The sequence below is a fragment of the Parasteatoda tepidariorum genome, chromosome 5 (assembly GCF_982258835.1).
Source record: "Parasteatoda tepidariorum strain Cologne lab strain chromosome 5, Ptep-v5.0, whole genome shotgun sequence".
In the NCBI taxonomy this organism is placed as follows: Eukaryota; Metazoa; Arthropoda; class Arachnida; order Araneae; family Theridiidae; genus Parasteatoda; species Parasteatoda tepidariorum.
Genome location: NC_141759.1, coordinates 91,233,965 through 91,253,717, shown reverse-complemented (window position 1 = coordinate 91,253,717; position 19,753 = coordinate 91,233,965). Strand labels below are relative to the sequence as shown.

At 30.0% G+C, this 19,753-nt stretch overlaps 1 protein-coding gene across 1 annotated transcript in view; it reads left to right on the top strand.

Moving 5' to 3' along the window:
- The first annotated feature begins 648 nt into the window (after positions 1-648).
- Positions 649-19,753, top strand: part of LOC147809687 (uncharacterized) — a 67,047-nt gene continuing 47,942 nt past the window's right edge. Inside the window, exons 1-9 of the mRNA XM_087162905.1 lie at positions 649-682; positions 4,565-4,636; positions 5,079-5,279; positions 7,266-12,080; positions 13,016-13,435; positions 15,506-15,640; positions 17,474-17,512; positions 19,291-19,378; positions 19,460-19,602. Coding sequence (XP_087019031.1) covers positions 649-682; positions 4,565-4,636; positions 5,079-5,279; positions 7,266-12,080; positions 13,016-13,435; positions 15,506-15,640; positions 17,474-17,512; positions 19,291-19,378; positions 19,460-19,602 — 5,947 coding nt within the window. The remainder of the gene's footprint in view (positions 683-4,564; positions 4,637-5,078; positions 5,280-7,265; positions 12,081-13,015; positions 13,436-15,505; positions 15,641-17,473; positions 17,513-19,290; positions 19,379-19,459; positions 19,603-19,753) is intronic.

The window sequence follows — 19,753 nt, the reverse complement described above, 5'->3', positions numbered from 1 at the left end:
AGGACTGAAAATGAGATAAAATATATATTTTTAATTCATAAAAATATTATATCCATAATGCTTGCGTCAATGGTCGCGCTGCACCAGAGGGGTGATTTGAGCGGTTCCAACTCTCCATCGACATGCTCTAAGGTCGGTTTTACACGGACATTTGAGTAATCCAAAGTTAGGAACATAACATTAGGCTCGACCCCCGGAAAAATCTTTTGACGGCAAAGGAGGTGGAAATGCAGTAGGGATGCACCTGTGAGGTGCGCGCGACTAACGGAAGGTTAATTAAAAAAGACTCAAAGATAACTATTAAAGTATGTAATTAGCAAATTAATTCATGATATCATATATTATTGACGAAATTTATTGACGAAAGAATAAATTGACGAAATATATTGACGAAAAAATATATTGACGAAATTACACATGACATATATTGACGAAAAAATACAATACAAAATATTTGATTTATTAACATATTTTCGAACATTTTAAATAAAAAATCTGCTTTTTTTCTCTTTTTTTTTTAAATTTTATTTAGGAAGGGTATATATTTTTGCATGTATAAAAAAAATCTTGTGATATTGAGTTTATATTGATACTTAATACTTATTATTTAGATTAATGATTTCGATTTTTTTTTTTAACTTTTCAGTAATGCGAAAAAGAAATATCATGAGAGGATTTGGGGGTAAGTATATTTTTTGTTGTCAACACATTGTCACCCTTAAAGGAATCTAAATCAAAGATAATAATCAAAGTAAGTAAAAAAATATATTTTTACAATATTTACCAACCACAAGTTGGCGGGTGCAAGGTGAGCTAAGAGCGAAACAGTTGAGTTTACTCCTGCAATTTAGGGGAAGTAAGCAAAAAAAATAGTCGAAGCAGAGGAAAAAAACGGAGAATCATGGTAAAGTGAATATCGACAACTTATATGGCGTATTTATTTATTTATATTTATAACCGTCTTTGAATAGCCGACCCAATTTTATGGGTTTACGACTACTAATGTTCAACTCCGTAGCCTTATAATTTTGAACCCAATCCAGAAGACAAGGAAACTCTTGGATCGAGTATTGGGAGAAATTTGCTTTCGAGGACGGCTTTTTGATGGAGCTAACCCGCATTTGCGTTACATGGAGAGGAAGACCACGAGAACCTCCCACGATTAGAATGATGGCAAGAGGACACTAACCCATGATCCGTCTACCACTGATGATATTTCACGTGAGCACTGTGGTCGGTGCAAGCCGGATGCGGAATTCGTATCGACTGGGATTGGAACCCGGTTTGCCTCATTGGAATATATGGCGTATTGTAGAAAAGGGATCATTGTGGACCAAAGAATCAAAATAATATGACAGTTTGGATTCACACCAAAAGAAATATACACTCATATTTCGCGCTTTTACTTAACTTTATGAAAAATTAATTTTAATAAATTTTTTCCCCACTTATAAAAAAGTGAACTCTTCGACTAAGCTTTTGCGCCACCTACCGTTGTGGTTGAATAATGCTTTGTGTGTCAATTTTTTTTCACTGGCTATTTGTAAGTATATTATGGATATGTCCTATTTATAACATAATGAAATTAAAATTTAATTTAAAGATTTTAAAAGCCATTTTCAAAGGCTCTAATGTTTATTTATTTATACTAAATCGCTTCAGCCCCAGTTTGCCAAGCCTTAAGCCTGCTAACGCTGTTCGTTTTAGTTCGTTTCCGACCTGCTTTTCACTTTCGTCAGGTTTCGCCTGCTTTTTACATCGTATGTTTTGATGTTTTTTTTTGTTTTTTTTTTTAATTTTGCAATTATGTTGGATGCTAGATTTCAAAATTGAAGTTATCACAAAATGAAACAGTTCAAATATTTTTTTTGTTGATTAAGACAGATGCATTTTTTTGTAATTAATCATGAAATGTTGTAATTGATTGAAAATGCCTCATTGTTTACGATATTGTCGCTATTAAAAATTAATTTACAAATTTACTGCAATTAGTTTCTCCTTCACATAGAAAACTCCTATGGACTATTCTGAATAACTTCTGATCTAATGATCGGATCTTCACGTTCTAGAACTCAATCTTAATAGAGCCCCTAAATTAGACAGGCCGGCTTATCATTTATTTTTGGAGCAAAGAGCTAACATAAGCACATAACATAATTAATACTAACATAACGTTAACTTGCGTACTTGTTTGCTCCAATATTGCTTGATAGGTCAGTTCTGATAGTATAGGAGCCTTAAATCTTAATAGTTCGACGGAGTGACCTCATATATGCAAACTAATTACTGCAAGCGATACTTCAAGTTGCTAAATAAGACACAAAATCATACTTTTTCTTCATAAACATAAGTATTTTTTAGATAGATTTGGATTTCTGACCCCCAAATATAAGGGATAGCCGTAAAGTTGGAAATATGATTTCAATAGTTTTAAAAGGAAAACGGTGCAAGGTTTGGACCCATTAATGTTAATTTGACTTTCTGCGTATTCCGCCATATCTCATAAACTTTTTAAGAGAATAGAAAAGAAATTTGCACACAATTATAAAATTTGCTTATTCTAAGATAATTCGTGCAAAAAAATAACTTATTTTTAATGTTTGTTATTTTTATTATCTCATTTAATAATACTCAAAAAAAATTTGAATAGCAAGGTAGAAAATATTTAAGATAATTTCAAAGAATGTAAATTTACATAGCGAAATACAATATTTAAGTGAAATCGAATTTTAAAGAAGTCGTATTTTTAATTACCATACTGAACATTATGTAACAACATTATTAAAAGAAAACTGGGGGCCCTTCTCTAAGCCAAATATCTTGATTATCTGATGTAGAGGTACACTGTAAAAAAAAATTAAGTTCATCTTAACGCCAAAAATGATAACTAATTATCGCCAAAGTAATCTAGTACTAAGAACAGTTCCTAGCATAGTGAAACCCCAGGAATGTTCTTTTACATTACTTAATGTAAAATAGCAGTTACCATTTCTAAAAATTCTGTAACACTAATATTTACAGTAAGATAAAATACAATAAGAGAAGATAAAATAGCATAAGAGTCAGTAAAGTTACGTATACGAGACAATATAAATTAAGAATCACTAGTGTTGGATGCATATATAATATAACATAAGCGTAACACAGAGAGAATAATCAGACGATTTCCAAATAGGCTTAACAGAGCAGAAAGAAGTAGAAATTATACATCATAAAGATATTTCATGCAGTTTATAGAGACTTAAAAATTAAAACATAAATGTCCTTATTACACAATTGAAATATACATACATATTTCAACAGCGAACTTCTGTGAATGAAAGTTATGATTGAAGAAAACAGTGAACTTCACGCAATGTTGGAATCGATTTGAAACATTTACAGACGTATCAAATTCGTGTCAACATGGGAAGCGGAAATATTTAAAATGTGGTGTGAGAGTGGATCTCGGTGTAAACATTTTGCATTTTAGCTGTTTAGAGCTTTTATACCCCCTTTAAATTGCGTATGAACATCAGATTTGATGTTAACTTGGAAATAAGTGTTCTCTCCCACAATTTTTAGGGTTATTCATCATTAAATTCGGGATGATTTTACAACACAGTTTTTGCACTATAGTTTCAGTTACTATGGATAATAAGATTCTTACTGTGATTAAATTTAACAAAGCTTTAATGGGAGCAACATAAACAAATAAATGATAACTAAGGCCCGGATTTTGATGACATATGCATTTTTTTGCATTTTTGGACCTTTTTTTTGTCTTTTAGAACATTTTTTTAGATTTATAGGGCATTTTTCTTTAAATTTTGGGGCGTATTTTGCATTTTAATGCATTTTTTAAAGTTTTTTGTTAATTTTTTCCAATTTTTATTATTTTTTTATCAATTATTTCACTGGCTTCCAAACAATGAAGAAAATCTGCAGAATATTAACAGGTGAAGCAAAATCTTTTCAAATTGAAGAAGAATTGTCAGTAAGTGAGACCGTCTTTTTCAAGTACACACTTATAACATCAATAGACGTTGAAAGAAGCTTCTGCAGGAATGAAAATTTACTTTCAGACAAGAGACGCTAGTTTACATTTCAAATTATCAAAAAACATTTAATAATCCAATGTAATTCTGATATTTAGTAATATTATAAGATGGAAGTTGTTATATCCATTAAAGCTTCTATACAAAATAAAAATATTTTGGTGTCAATATATTTTCCTTTTTTTGTTATTTTAGGATATAAAACAAATTTTTCAAACTTTAATGAACGTAGAACAAGTATTGCATTGCTATATATTTTTTAAATGACTCATAATAATTTTAAAGAGCAAAAAAAATTTTAATTCAATATTTTTACTTTATTTAAGGCATTTTTTGCGCAATTTTTGCATTTTTAAGGGCATTTTTTGCCCTTTTTAAGGTCATTTTTTGCACTTTTTAAGAGCATTAGTTGAGATTTTTTAGGTCATCAAAATCCGGACTCTAATGATAACAAATCGATAATTATCTATAAATTTTTTTTTTAATTTTTGTTCATTTTTATAAATAAATTTGTTTTCCTAATCCAGAACCGGAATTTTTTGAAAATGGGGAACATTATCAACTGTACAAATCTAGAATTATCGACGAAGACGTGGAAGGTAAGAGCTTTTTTTAACATTGAATTTCCTGTAAATATCACAATTCCTGTAAATATCTATAAATACTTTTATATCCTGTAAATAGACATGTAAATATCACAAGATTCCTGCAAGTATCACAAATATGACACTGAAAGTGAAAGCTTACAATCAAATACAGTTTTCTTTTAAATTTCAAATTTTGAAGTTGCATATCAAACAACGCGACTACAAAATGTTTTTTATATTTGATTTGTATTTTGGGCAAAAACTTTATTTGAACCATTTTTTTAAAAAACTTTTTAAATCCTAATTTACATGAATTTCGTGTTTTGACTTCCTCTTGCGGATTGTTTTTCGCTCAAAACTAAAGATTTCTTTGTTATTTATTTAAACCAATTGAAATAAGATGTGACTCACTTTACACCATTTTTTTTGTAAGTGGCATTCTTTTTTCTTTCAGAAGTTTTTCCTAGCATCACCAAAATAAAATCAGTATCAAATCATGATTCAGATGAAGAATTTCAGGATGATGCTTTACCAGATGAAAGATTGAAATACAAAACTTTACCAGATGAAGAATTTACAGATAAAAAAGTAACACTTGCAGCTTATTCGGAAGTAATTAACAGTACTGATGATTACGGAAGTGATTCACTTAAGGGTAAGAAATTATATTTAGTTTATTCCAATATTTATATAAATAAAGAATAGTGTTAAAAAGTATTTCCTAATAGTTTGTTCGGCAGCTGTTAAAATATTGTAATAGCAAAGTACAAATTTTACAAATTAAAATGATTTCAAAACAATAATGTATCTGGCAAAATGTTTAAAATTACGAATTGTAAATTTCTTTCAAAATAACAAAAAAAAAGTGTTACATACAATAATACGATAGACTATTGAAACAACTATTTAAATATTCATGAAACATTTATTTTCTGTGATAAATATTTTATAATATATTATTATTATTATTATTATAAAATATTTTATAGTAATGTTCGTCTAAAATATTTTATAATAGTGTACAAAATGTATAAATATTTTAAAATATATATTATTATTATTATTAAGGAAATTTCAACAGAGGAATTTTTAATATTTTGAGAAAAATATTTTGCCCCAGTTAAGATCTAATATTTTTTTCTAAAGCGTTAAGATTTTTAAGGGAAAATCGTAGTCCTAAATAAATATTTAAAAAACGGAGCGAAACGTCTTTTTTTCATAAAAATATTGTTTCATGTTAAAGTTTCCAACACATCATAAAACATTGTTTTTAATACTATGTTATATTTCAAATTCATAGGATAGACATAGAATTCATAGGATCCTTCTAACAATTCATTAGTAATTGATAGAATTAGATTAAACAATGTCTTTTACTACGATCATATTGTTGTTTGCGACAATGTATTTTAATATTTTTAATCAAAATTATTACTATGCAATTTTAAAATTGCTTATTTTTTGAAGTAAGGAAACAATGGTGTTTTTGTGTTTTAAGTTTTTTAAAAAATTACTTTCAAAAATGAGTGAGAACAGCTTGAATATTTTTATTTTCTGCAATTTTCTGTACGTTGCCTTTTTTAAAACCTTTTGTTTCTGAGTTGTTAAGCTTTCGAAAAAAGACAGAAAATTATAATTAAGTGAAAATTTGGACTTAAATAAAATGATGCAGATTGACATTTCAAAAATAATTATTCCATTATTCTATTTGAAACAATTTGCACTATGAAAATTAGTCTTAAAAATAAACATTTCTCTCTTGCGAGCATCTTTAAAATTGTTCCTTTAATTTCATTTTTTATGATGTAAATCAATTTAAAAATTTGTTTTCAAAAATAAGTGTTTGTATCTTTTTTGAAAGAGTTTTGCAGAATTTTAATGATTTAATGAACCCTTAAAAATGTTCTAAAACATTTTCATCACAAAATTGTAAAATTTTGAAGTAAATAACAAGTCGATTTTTAAAATGGTTGCTTGCTTATACTTCTGGGATTTAAATTAGTCAGAAAAGGATTGACAAAATATTTATCTTATTAAATAATTTCTCTTTTAAATTAACACTTATTTTGTAAAATAGAATAGAATAACAAAATAAATATTTTTATACTCAATAATACCAAAATAAAATTTAATTAACTTAATACTGAAATATATCTATTTATACTTAAAAATATCAAAATAAAATGTTTCATACATAGTAATACCAGAATAAAACTTAATTAGCTTAATTCTAAAAGATATTTATACATAAAAATATCGAAATAAAATGTTTTATTCATAGTAATACCAAAATAAAAATGTTTGTGCCTAAAAATACCAAACCAAAAATTATTTTTTATCTAAAATTAAGATTTTTATACCTAATAATGCAAAATTAAAAATGAACTATTCATATATTATAAAAGTAAAAGCTTTTAAATTTTATTTTTCACTTTTAATTAACGGTTTGAACGTCTGTCACAAACATTTCCTTTTTTATAAACAAATGTGGATGTATGATTATTTGGGTTTTCATCATTAAGAAATTTAGAATAAACTAAAGTAATTTTAACAACAAACTCTCAAATTCGAATATAAAAATGTGTATTCATTAATTAAAATATTTATTAATATATCTGAAACATCATTTTCTTTTATTTAGAAAACCAGACCACCCTACATTCATTACGCATAGAGAAATCCAGGCCGTATTTTATTTCTGAAACTACACATGATTTGCATACAACCCATACTTATAGTTTTCAAACAAAAGTTTTTTGGAAGGATAGATTTAGGCATTCCAATGTGACTAATGAAATAAAACTATTATCTCAAAAACTTAAAAGTACACAGAGAACAGAACCAACCGAACTAAACGTTTTCACGCAACAACTTAATGAAATGGAAACTTTTCATGATTCTCTAACTAATAGAACGGATATCGGAAAAAGTTCTGAAAAACAAAGATCTAACTTAGGGGATGTAAAATTTGAGAAAACAGATATGAATGAAGATCATTCAAGAGTACGATATGAGCTATCATCTGCGAATGTATATGAGCAGGACGAAAATTTTCGCAACCCGAAGACAACTGAATCTTCTAAATTAGACGATAATACGTCGTTTGGAACAGAAATGAATTTAGCTACAGCTGCTAGAAATCAATCTACCCATACTAAACCTATAATGAGAACGATAGCAATTTCTGAAAATATGGATTTTAAGAAAAAAATAAAATCAGAAAATGTTTCAAGCGAAACACAGGAAGAAAATTTAGAACATGTTGAAACTCATGCTGAAATTTCGCAGTCTCAAGTACCAATGGCAAAAGCAACGACAAGTTCTGAAAATAAGATGGATTTGAAGTTTAGAATCAAATCAGAAAAAGCCTCAAACGAAACGCAAGAAGATAATTTAAAAAATGTTGAAACTGATATTGAAATTTCACAGTCTCAAGAATCTCTAACGAAAGCAACGAAGAGTTCAAAAAATAGGATGGATTTGAAGTTTGGAATCAAATCAGAAAACGTTCCCAATAAGACAGAAGAAGATTCAAACAGTTTTGAAACTGGTGAGATTGACAATTTTCAATCGAAATCCTTGGTAAATCCAACTGCAATGTCTGACAACATGATGGATTTAAAGCTTAGAAAAAAATACCAGATCACTTCGCATGATAAAGAAGATAATTTTAAAAATGCTGAAACTAGCTATACTGAAAAATTACAGTCTCAACATTCCATTTTAAAAACAACAATGAGTTCTGGAGACATAATAGGTATCAAGTTGGGTATAAAATCCGAAAATATTTCTAACGAAACACGAGAAAATAATATAAAAAATGTTGTGGGGGGACTTACTGAAATATTTCAGTCCAATCCTTTGATGAACACAACAGTCATGTCTGAAGACACGATGGAGTTAAGGCTAAGAAAAAAATCTCAAAATACTACGAATACTACTCAAGAAAATAATCATACTGAAACTTACCACCCTCAACAATCTATTATGAAAACAAAGGTTAGTTCAGAAGACGTTGAGAATAGTCAAACTGAATATCAGCTTCAACATTCCATGATGAAAACGACAGTGAGTTTGGATGATACAGTAGATTTGAATTTAAGAAAAAAATCTCATAGCACTTTAAATGTGACAGATAATTTAAAACATGTCGGGGCAAGTCACGTTGAACGTCACCTCCAACATTCCATGAGGAAAACAACAATGAATTCAGAAAATATGGCGGATTTAACTTCAAGGAAAAAATCTCAAAACATTTCAAATGTTATAAAAAATAATTCAAAACATGCTGAAACTAGTCAAACTGAATATCAGCCTCAACATTCCATGATGAAAACAACAGTGAGTTTGGAAGATATGGTGGATTTGAAATTAAGAAAAAAATCTCAAAGCAATTCAAATGAGATAAACGAAAATTTCAAAATTAATGAGACAGACCATACTAAAGCTATTCAGTTCAAACCTTCAACAGCAATATCAGAAGAGATGATAAACGTGACATTAGCAATGATATCTGAAAATGCTTTTTATGAAACTCTGGAAGATAATTCAGATATGGTTGGAACAAGCCATACTGAAATATTTCAGTTCCAACAACCAGTAAAAACAACGGTAAGTTCCGAAGACATGATGGACTTGAAGTTGAAAATGCAGCCAGTAAGCACTTCCAATGCAACGCAAGAAAGAGATTTAGAAAGTGTTACTACTAATCACACTGAAATTATTCAGCCCAAACAATCTATGATAAAGTCAACCCTAAATTCTGAAGATGTGATAGATTTAAAGTCAACAATAAAATCAGACAAAGATCATTTAAAAAACAATGGAACTAGTCTTACAACAGTTTCTCAGTCTCAACCTATGGTAAATACGAAGTCTGAAGATAATATGTTCAGAAAGAAGTCAAGAAACCCTTCGAAAGATTTGCGAGAGGATAATGTAAAAAGCCCCGGAACTAGCTTTCCTGATATTTTTCAATTCAAACAGCCAACAATAAAAACAACGGAAAGTTCTGACGTAATATTAGGCTTGAATATGAGAATGAAGTCAGAAAATGCTTCTTCTGAGACACAAGAACATGATTCGAATAGTTTTAAAACTAGTCGCGCTGAAACTGTTCAGTTCGAGCAAACAGAAAGATCTGAAGACGTGATAGATTTGAAGTTAAGAACGTTATCAGAAAACGCGTCCTATAGTTCGGAAAAAATAAATTTCAAAAATACTGGAACAAATCACTCTACAGCTGAATCTATAATGGAAACAAATTCTGATGATATCATGTTAATAATGAAAACAGAAGGAAATTCGTATAATTTGCAGAAAGACAATATAAAAAGCGTTGGATCTAGTCATTCTGATATTTCTCAGTCTCAACAAGCTTCGGCAAAAACTACTGTGAGTTCTGGGGATCCAATGGCTTTGAAGTTCAGACGGAAATCAGAAACCGAGTCCTATAATTCGGAACAAAATAATTTCAAAAATATTGAAATAAGTCACACTACAGTTCAACCTACAAACGAATCGAATTCTGATGATATGATGCTAAGAATCAGAACAGAAATCACTTCGAATGATTTACCAAACGACAATGTAGAAAGCGTTGGATCCAGCCAATCAGAAATACAGTTCCAACAAGGTTTGGTAATAACTACCGTAATTCCTGAAGATCTGATTGCTTTGAAGTTGGGAATGACATCAGAAAGCACTTCTAAGTTCAACTTAGAAACAGTTGAATCCAGTCAAATTGCAATTTCTCAGTCTCATCCTACATTCGATACAAGTTCTGAAGATACAATGTTAAGAAAGGAATCAGAAATTGATCTGAATGAGACACGCGAACAACATTCAAAAAACTTTGAAACTAATAATGCTGAAATTGCTCTGTCAGAAGAATTTATGATAAATTCAACAATAAGTTCTCACGATATGCGGCATTTGAAATTAAGAATGAAATCCGGAAACGCATCTTTTGAATCAGAGAAAGATAATTTAAAATCCATTGAAACTACTCTTACTACTGGTTCTCTGTCTCTACCAGTGGCAAAAACAAATTCTGATGTTTCGATGTTAAAATCAAACACAGAAAACGCTTCCAATGATCTGCCAAAAGATAATGTAAAAAGCATTAAAACCAATCATACTGCAATTTCTCAACCCCATACCTTGTACAAAACAACGTCGCCATTCGATGAAGTAGTGGCTTTAAATTCAAAACTGAAACTGGGAAATGCGCCTTATGAGCTGCAAGGTAATAATTTTCAAATTACGATTCCTCACTCGAATCCACCGATTAAATTAACTCCAGTGCCTGGAGTCAATTTAGTCAGTGGACTGGAGTTAAGTAACTCCAGTGTTTTGCCGAAGTCAAGATCAAAAATGAGTTTAGATCACGTTCTTACTCCTCACATAAAAGAGGATTTGAATTTAAGAACGTCGAATTTGAGAACTGCGAATGATACGAGAGTGAAGGAATTAGACAATGCAACTTATGTACAGAATGATGATAATTCAAGTCATGTTAGCACAGCTGAGATAGCTACATCTCAAACCAGGATTGAAACAACTGGAATAATTCCGCCAAATACAAGTAAAGAAAATGATGCAGTTCTTCGTGATTTTTCTATTTCAGAAACAATTGCTCAGCCTGAAACTTTGAGCATTGATTTCTCTTTTAAACCGCAACAAAATTTAGGTAACTATGATATGGTGGGATTGATTGACTCTCCAGATTATTATGTGGTAGATTTTGAAGATAGTGGAAATATAAATCTTGGAAACGTTGCAGATTTGAGACAGGAAGTGAATGCTTTATTACCCACTGTGAATATTCCACAGGTAGTGGAATATTTAGATGGATTTAGATGGAGGCAATTGCCTGCTGGCCGAGATAAGCTACGAAATTTGAAGGAAATTTCTACATCTGACAGTATCTCCGTAACAAATAGTGCAACGAATTCAAAACAATCTTCTTCTACTCAGGAGGATTTTCCATTCGTGTTTCCTGGCAATAACGCGCCAAACTATTCTAAAGATTTTGTTGCAACGAAGAAAAGTCAAGAACAGTTTATTCCTAACGAAGCAGACGAAAAAGAAGATATGTTAACAACAAAACGATGGAACATCAAGTTACCCTTTGATAGTCCAGTACTTTATCGCAAGAAGCCAATGAAATCTGAAAAATTAACTAAACCAGCAGATTTGAGGTTGGATTCATCTCCTCCTCCCGATATTTCAATCCAACAGAGCAGCCGAGTTATGAATCTCAACAAAAGCTATACATTTGCTACTATTACAAATGCTAATGTAGAAAATTCTGATATTCCTGAATTATATACCACTGAATATTTAATTTCAAACGAGTCAATTAATAGCTTTCTTAGCAATGATTTTCATACCAAATCAGAAGATGAATTAGAGGCTAACCGAAACGGACAGGAAAATCACAAGGTATCAAAAAGTAAGTTTTATTTATTTATTTATTTTTTTGAGAATTGAGACTTTTCGTTAAGTACAATTTAAGATATTAAATACAAAGTTTTTTTTTATATTCATTTAAAACTTTGGTTTTAATTTTCTTTTCATTTTTTATGAAACGCATTTAAAAGCTGTGACACTCAAATATTTGTTTAGTAAATAAGTCAGTTTAAAGAATTTACTTCTAAACAAATTTTTCAAAATATTATATTAAAAAAGATATAATTTTTTTTCAATTAAGAATTCTATAAAATATTGAATTGTTACAGCAATACCAGAGTGGTTTTAGAGACCTAATGTTTTTTGCTTCTTTTTGAATTTTTTTTAATAACCAACTATGAATTAAAATAACAAGCAAAGCAATGAAATTAAATATTAATTAAATTTACTTTCACTCAAATTCTGATACCCTACTGGATAAATGATTTTCTTAATAATTAATTAATTAAATATTATTTCATAATTAATTATCTAATTAGTCATATAATTAATTCTGTAATTTTATATTTATTTATATAATTAATTAAGTACATAAATTAATGAGGAGTTCATATTGAGCTATGGTAGAGGGTAAGCATACCTTTACAAATACATACATACGTGTCATACATTTTATATTCGAGTTTAAAAATCTAGTTCTAGAAATTGGCAATCTCTTATCTTGCACAATGCACAATGAGAGTTTCGAGTCAAAAATTTACAGAGTGAGGCCCACAATTTTAGTTAGCTTTAAAATCAAGCTGAATAATTTGCATTTGAGTTAAAAAAAGTTTACATTATGGTAACGTATCTTAATGAAATTATTAGGGAAAATTTAGAGATTAATATCGCAACATTGTCCAAACTTATTCTTTTCGGATTTTGTACTTATGATTAAAGAATCTGCACAATTTATCTGTGAATTGTAATGTTTTCCAGAACAGGCAAAACAATCTACAACACTGACGTTCAAGAAAATGTCACATGGTGCGGAATCATCGACATTCACATCGGAGAATATGTCGCATGATGCGGAATCTTCAACAATCACATTTAAAAAAATGTCCCATTATGTGGAATCTCCAACATTTGCATCTAAGAAACTAACACATGACTTGAAATCTTCACCATTTACATCTCAGAATATGTCACATGATGCGGAATCTTCAACAATCGCATTTAAAAAAATGTCACATGATGTGGAATCTCCAACATTTGCATCTAAGAAACTAACGCAAGACTTGGAATCTTCACCATTTACATCTAAGAATATGTCACATGATGCGGAATCTTCAACAATCACTTTTAAAAAAATGTCACATGATGTGGAATCTTCAACATTTGCGTCTAAGAAAATAGGTGTGTATAACCTAAATTCATTTATTTAATTTTACGTTAATCCAATTGTTGCCATTATTTCGGTAAAAAATTTAAATATTTACATATCAAATGGAGAAAACGATAAAGATCATATCATTACAACAGTATTTTAATAGTATATATTTTAGAGTGTAAGTAGTTTTATTTTTTATATAATTCAATCATTATGAGAAATCACGTAAATTACAAGTTAGAAGCGCTGTCTTGCTTTATTTATTTTTTTAAAAATTTAACGAACAAAAAAAATTGCAGTAGGAAATCAAATTAAACGAAATACAAACATTATAAAAGGTGAAAACGTAATGCAGTTTCTTTTACAATTTGATTATTTAATTGTTTTCTTGTTAGCGACAGAAGAAAGCTTAAGGATAATACTTCTTTCTATTATTCATTTTTGAGCGCAGTTTATAATTCCGTTTGAATGATTCATCAATGCTCTTGCAAAAATTTAACAATAATAAAAAAAAAAAGTAGTAATAAATTGACAAAAAAAAATCATGAAATATTTCTTACAAAAATTTGATTCATTAAAATTGTGTTTTTATTTTTGTTATCGACTGTAGACGAAAGATTTAGGAGTACGTGAAATTGCTTTTTTTTATTTTTCATTCTTTAAATTCAATTTTAGACAACATGTGTTATTCTGTTTAATTATTCAAAGCATATTCGTGCAGAAAATAAATTTGTCTTGATTTTTCACAAAATAACAACACAATACATGGAAATATTTTATAGCATACTTAAAAATAAAGTTTTCTTAAAAAAAAAAAAAGCTTTTTAGGACAGTTTGAAGTATGGGCTCAAGATTTTTTAAATCTTCAATTCTGCAGCAACATAATAAGAAATATTTTTTTTAATAATAGAGTATTTTCTTTTTGATAAAAAATAAATTTAAAAGAACTGGAAATAGAGGAAAAGTTTTTTACAAAAAAAAAAAACAAAAATTAAAAGAAGAGTTTTTTTTCAATGCCATTATTGACGAATTGAAGACGAAAAATTGAGAATTGAATTGACGAAATTAGAATTGACGACGAAAAATTGAAAACTGAACAGACGAAATTCAATGACATTTCGTCAATTCAGGCGTATTATGGGAAGATCTGTTGGCCACTCTTTCAGGGGCACGATATTAGGAGGACCAACGTTATTCCCACAGTAAGGACAGATAGTACAGCAAGTGACAGAACATCCATGCCTTGTACGGGATTCGAACCTAGAACCTTTCTGGTGCAAGGCCAGTTTCCTGACCCCGACCCAGACCGGTCTGCTATTAGAAGACTAGTTTTCCTAGCAGAATTTTACCCAGAAAAGCATTTTGAATTGAATCTAACTTTATCAAAGAATGTAAAGAAAACTTGCCCCATCATTTATTTTATTTGAAACAAAATATTTTAATTAGCAAATATTTGCATATTTTCTTACAATACAAGTTATAAATGATCGAAAATAGCCACACAAAAAAATCAATTTTATCATGTTTTGAGCTAAATACTTCACTATCGGAAAGAGTAAAACTGTTTAGTTGTCGATTTGAATTTTGCAATTTGATCTAAATACGATTCAGATAATTTTTCTTAAACTTAATTTAGTGGGCTAGGTTTATTTAACATCTAAGAAATAAATAAACAAGTTTTAAATTCCTCTTTTCTATCTATGCTCGATCTATGTTTCCTTAACACACTCTCATAGGTGCTTCTTAGACTTTGGAACGATTTTAAACTTTTTTCCTTAGGTGTTGCCAATTACAACTTGTATTTATTATATAAAATTAAATAAAACTTATGGGAACTTCCCTTTTCCTTAAACACTACATTATCATAAATGCCGCACCAGTGTAAACGCCGCATCAGCGTAAATAACGCAACCGCGTAAACGGCGCAACAACGTAAACGCCCCAGAAGCATAATAAGCTATAATTTCTAAACATCTCCGCATTTCTATCGAGGAATACATTTATTTAATGTAGTTAGTGTTTTTATCACAATATAAAGTAATAACTATACTTTAGTATTAGTACTGTAATTTATTACAATTCTCTTATTATTTAAGCTACAGCAAAATCTGATAGATTAAATACTCTTGGAGATATTGAAGCGAATTCCAAAGAAAACTCAAAAGTGACGAAACAGGAGCCTCTCGAACTACAATTAAGAAAAATGAATCAAGCAGATTCTGAAGATGAAGGTTAGTGAAAAATCGATTAATCAATCTTTTTTGTTCACAGTTTAGCTTCGAGATTTAAGCAATCCCGCATCCTTAATAGTTATAATTTTATGGTACGTTAAAGCTAGACAAATCAGCAATTAGTGTCATTTTCAACTTAAAAAGTCATGATATGGCGTGTGTGTTTTAATGTAATTCTTCAGAATTCAGATATTGGCAATTTATCCGCTTCTTTGGTATTCCTACTTAACCCATTTTAGGCAAATTTTATCAAATGTGGTATTATTTAAATTGAAATATGCTTAAATTGTATTCATTAAGCCACAAGAGAACGTTTCATGCATGAAAAATAATATTTTACTTAAGAAATAAAATGGTGCGTGTATGGACCACTGGACTGGCGCATATGGGCCACTGTTTCATTTTTATTTTGTCTACAGAACTTGCAACTTTTATCTACCTTACAAACATAAGATTGATCACAATTGAATATTTATACATCTGCAAAAAGTCGAATTTTTCAATTACAGTTTCAAATATAAAAATTGGCTTAGTTGGAAAATTCTTCAACAGGGAGTGTTCATTCCAATTGAATTACTAATATTTTATAGATGTGTAGTGTGTCTGCCACTACAAAAATACAATTCCAATTCACTAGTATATACACTTGTTAACTAGACAACATATAAGAGTTAACATATAAGAGTTAAGTAACTAGTTAACATATAAGACATGTTAACTCGATTCTATGTAGGGGTACCTTTTCATAGATGACGGTTGACATTGTCGATATCTATTCTCCCCACATTGGTGACCCGGACGTGATGTGAACACGCCTACCTTGACAAAATTTCCCACTTCGATTTGAACACGCGTATCTTGACAGTAACTCCCACTTCGATCTAAACACACTACTTCGATGGATGGGCCACATTAAACAGTTGACTTGCTACTTGTGACTGCGACATTATCCACTTCCTCGCACTTTTGTTACTCAGTCTCGATCATACACAACGTATACACTAAACTGCTAAAGACAACACAAGAGCAACGACAAACGTGAATTTACAGTTCTCACGATCAGGACTCAAAAGTACGGTGATCTTAATACAGCTCCTCCGGCTTCTCAAAAAAAAAAAGGAATTAACTAGTGGAATCCGTTCATCGAATTCAATCGCAAATAAAATTCTGGTGAGGGAGTACTGTAGTGTGTCTACCACTACAAAAATACAGTTCCAATTCACTAGTATATATATGACATGCACCTCATTTCAATTCGTATTACCTATTGGCAAAACGGGTGTCGTTTTAGGTTTGATGGCGTGTGCACCTCATTTGTACGTCATCACACTTTTCGACAGTGTTCAAGAGTAATAGTAAACAGTGCGCATGCGTCGTCATTGCATGCGCTGCTATGGCGACAGCTGCTGTTTGATAATTTTTTTTTAGAATTTCTTGCGTTCCTTTTATGATTCAATTATTATTATTACTGTCTTGGCGATTTTAATGTAAATATGAATACTAAAGAAGGAAAGGAATTTCGTGTCGTCTTAAGAAACGTATATTGATTGGAGTTGAAAACCAATCCAGCCTATTTGATGACAAGAGGTCAAAAATCAATTAATGCAATTTCTGAAATCTATGGTTTGAAATGTTGTGGCGTTTGTATAGGACTGTGTAGAAAAAAAAACACATTAAGCCAATGGGTAACCAGTGATTCCAATAAAGCGATCACATTTATTTCGTTTTAATATCATTTGTTACAAGATTTCATTTCATTTTATATCAGTACTTTATATTTTTTTTGTTCTTTAAATCAATCAAAGAATTACAAGTTGTATTTTATTACTTTAGAGGAAATGTGTGATCCACCCGGAGGCTATGAAAATATACGTAAGTAAATAAAAATATTATTTTTTTATTGTTTACAACAAAGTACTAAGAAAATAAATTTTATTGAAACTTTATTTCTTTTGTTTCTTTAATTGACATTTGCAAATAACTTAATCGTTTTATTTCTTTTCGTCTTTAGCTTTTTATTTTCTTGCAATGCTTTTAAACAATTTAACAAAAGGAATCTCGCTCTATGTTTCAGCACTATCACTTTCGTATAAACGTGTAACCAGGCATTAGCCAAAAACTTTACCTTTCATTGTAATACTTAGTTTATAAAGTGTAAGTTCGAGGAACTTTTGATTCCTTGATTTTCATTTCATTCTTTAATACAGGGTAAGAAAAAAATAAAATAAATAAATGAAAAAATAGAAAATGATTCGTCAGTTGCTTAGGTAGCTGTTATTTCTCCTCCTCGTTGAATTAAAGATGGCGGTTAAAGGGTAAAATCCTAGAATAGCCAACCTCTTGGCGACTTTTTGATATCTGTCCAAGTTGGCGATTATTACTGAGATCAGCGTTGCTTTTTGAATACGTATTAGAAAAACAATTTAAATAATTACAAATTTATTAAAATATTTTTTAATAAAATAGAATTAACTTACCTTTACTCTCATGGATCATCTTGAAAAATGAAATAATAACGATTATTCTAACAGCAAGAGATCAGAATCATAAATGGAGAAACAATAAACCCGTTTACCACTTTTCGACTTTCAATCAATCACAAACTGTTATTAAATATATAATTCCTAAAAACTGAAGCGGTAAGAATTTACCTGATTAAAAACTTCATTATCTTCAAAAATATATAAAAAAGGAAATAACTATCGACATGTTTCAAGCGCTTCAAAAATAGGCGCAATAAATAGGCAAAAATAGGCGACGTGAATGTTTTTTCATGTCGTCTGGCCTATTTTGGAAGCGCTTGAAACATGTCTGCTTTTTTCCCCTTTTTTAATATTTTTGAAGCGAATGAAGTTTTTAATCAGGTAACAAACTTATTGTTCGTTCACCAGGAGGTGAAATTGGCTCCGCCTTCATTACGTGGCATCCGACGATGTTATTTACACTATATTTATGAGAGAAAAATATGAACAATTCGCAGACGATAAAGCGAAGTTAAGCGATGAAAAAATCACTGTTTGGCGTTGTTTCAATGAGATGCCAGCAAATGACGTCGTGTGTGTATCTCGACCCTGACTGGTTGTTGAAGAGTGGCATTTGTTCATATTAGCAGCTGTTCTTTCCTTTCTATTTCGAGTAAACCAAGCCCTTCAAGTATCAATTTTCTTAAGTTACATATTCAAAAATTTTTCACAAGGATTCCCACTCAAAAATTTCTATTCTTTTACTATATATTTACACATAGACAGGCACGTAAGCATGTGGAACATAAACAAACTAATTATGCATCGATATTGCCAGGTACACGAAACAAAAATAAATCACGTTATCTGATTTAGGTCAAAATTACGATCTGTGGATGAATGAATGGGTCCGTCCTATAAACGGGTGCAACGTATGGTGGGGCAGAAGTCGAATTCTTGCCATAGATGGAGCCACTGAAAAACAAGAAACGCACACGCTGCCCTAAATTTACTCGTTTTCACCAAGCAGGCTTGCAGAAACAGCAGCAACAACAAAAACTTTCTTTCAGCATTACATACAGAAACTCTCGTAATCGTAAAGAAAGTCATGCATGAAAATAAAAACTTATTTTAATTTATAACGGAACAAAATTGCAATAGAATGTCTTATTTTAAATTTATTTGCAGCTAATTGCGAGGCTTATGAGATAGAGACTATGACAGAAAAGCTAAGACTTTGCTACAGGACTCGAGCCAATTTTCCGAACCTACCAGAGTAAGAGAGTGTCTTAAGTTGTTTTAATTTTTCTTTCTTTTTAAAAAATTATCTTAAGTTATTCCTTTTATTGCTTTGCAGTGTGTTAAATGAAGCTATGGGATGCGTTAAAAAAAATTCCCTTACACATTGTTTACCAAAAGACATGGATGATTTCGAGAGCCATATGGAGGGAAGAACGAAGGGATTAAGACGTTTTACTTTAAGACATTATGAAGTTTCAGGTAAGTGTAATTATATATTTGGCGATCGCTAAAGTTCTTGATATATCTAAACTGTGAAATTAAGTTAAATTAAATGAATTTAAATTAAGAAATAAAAATTTAAAATTTAAAAAATAAAACTAAACAAAAAATAAAATTTAAAAAAAAATCG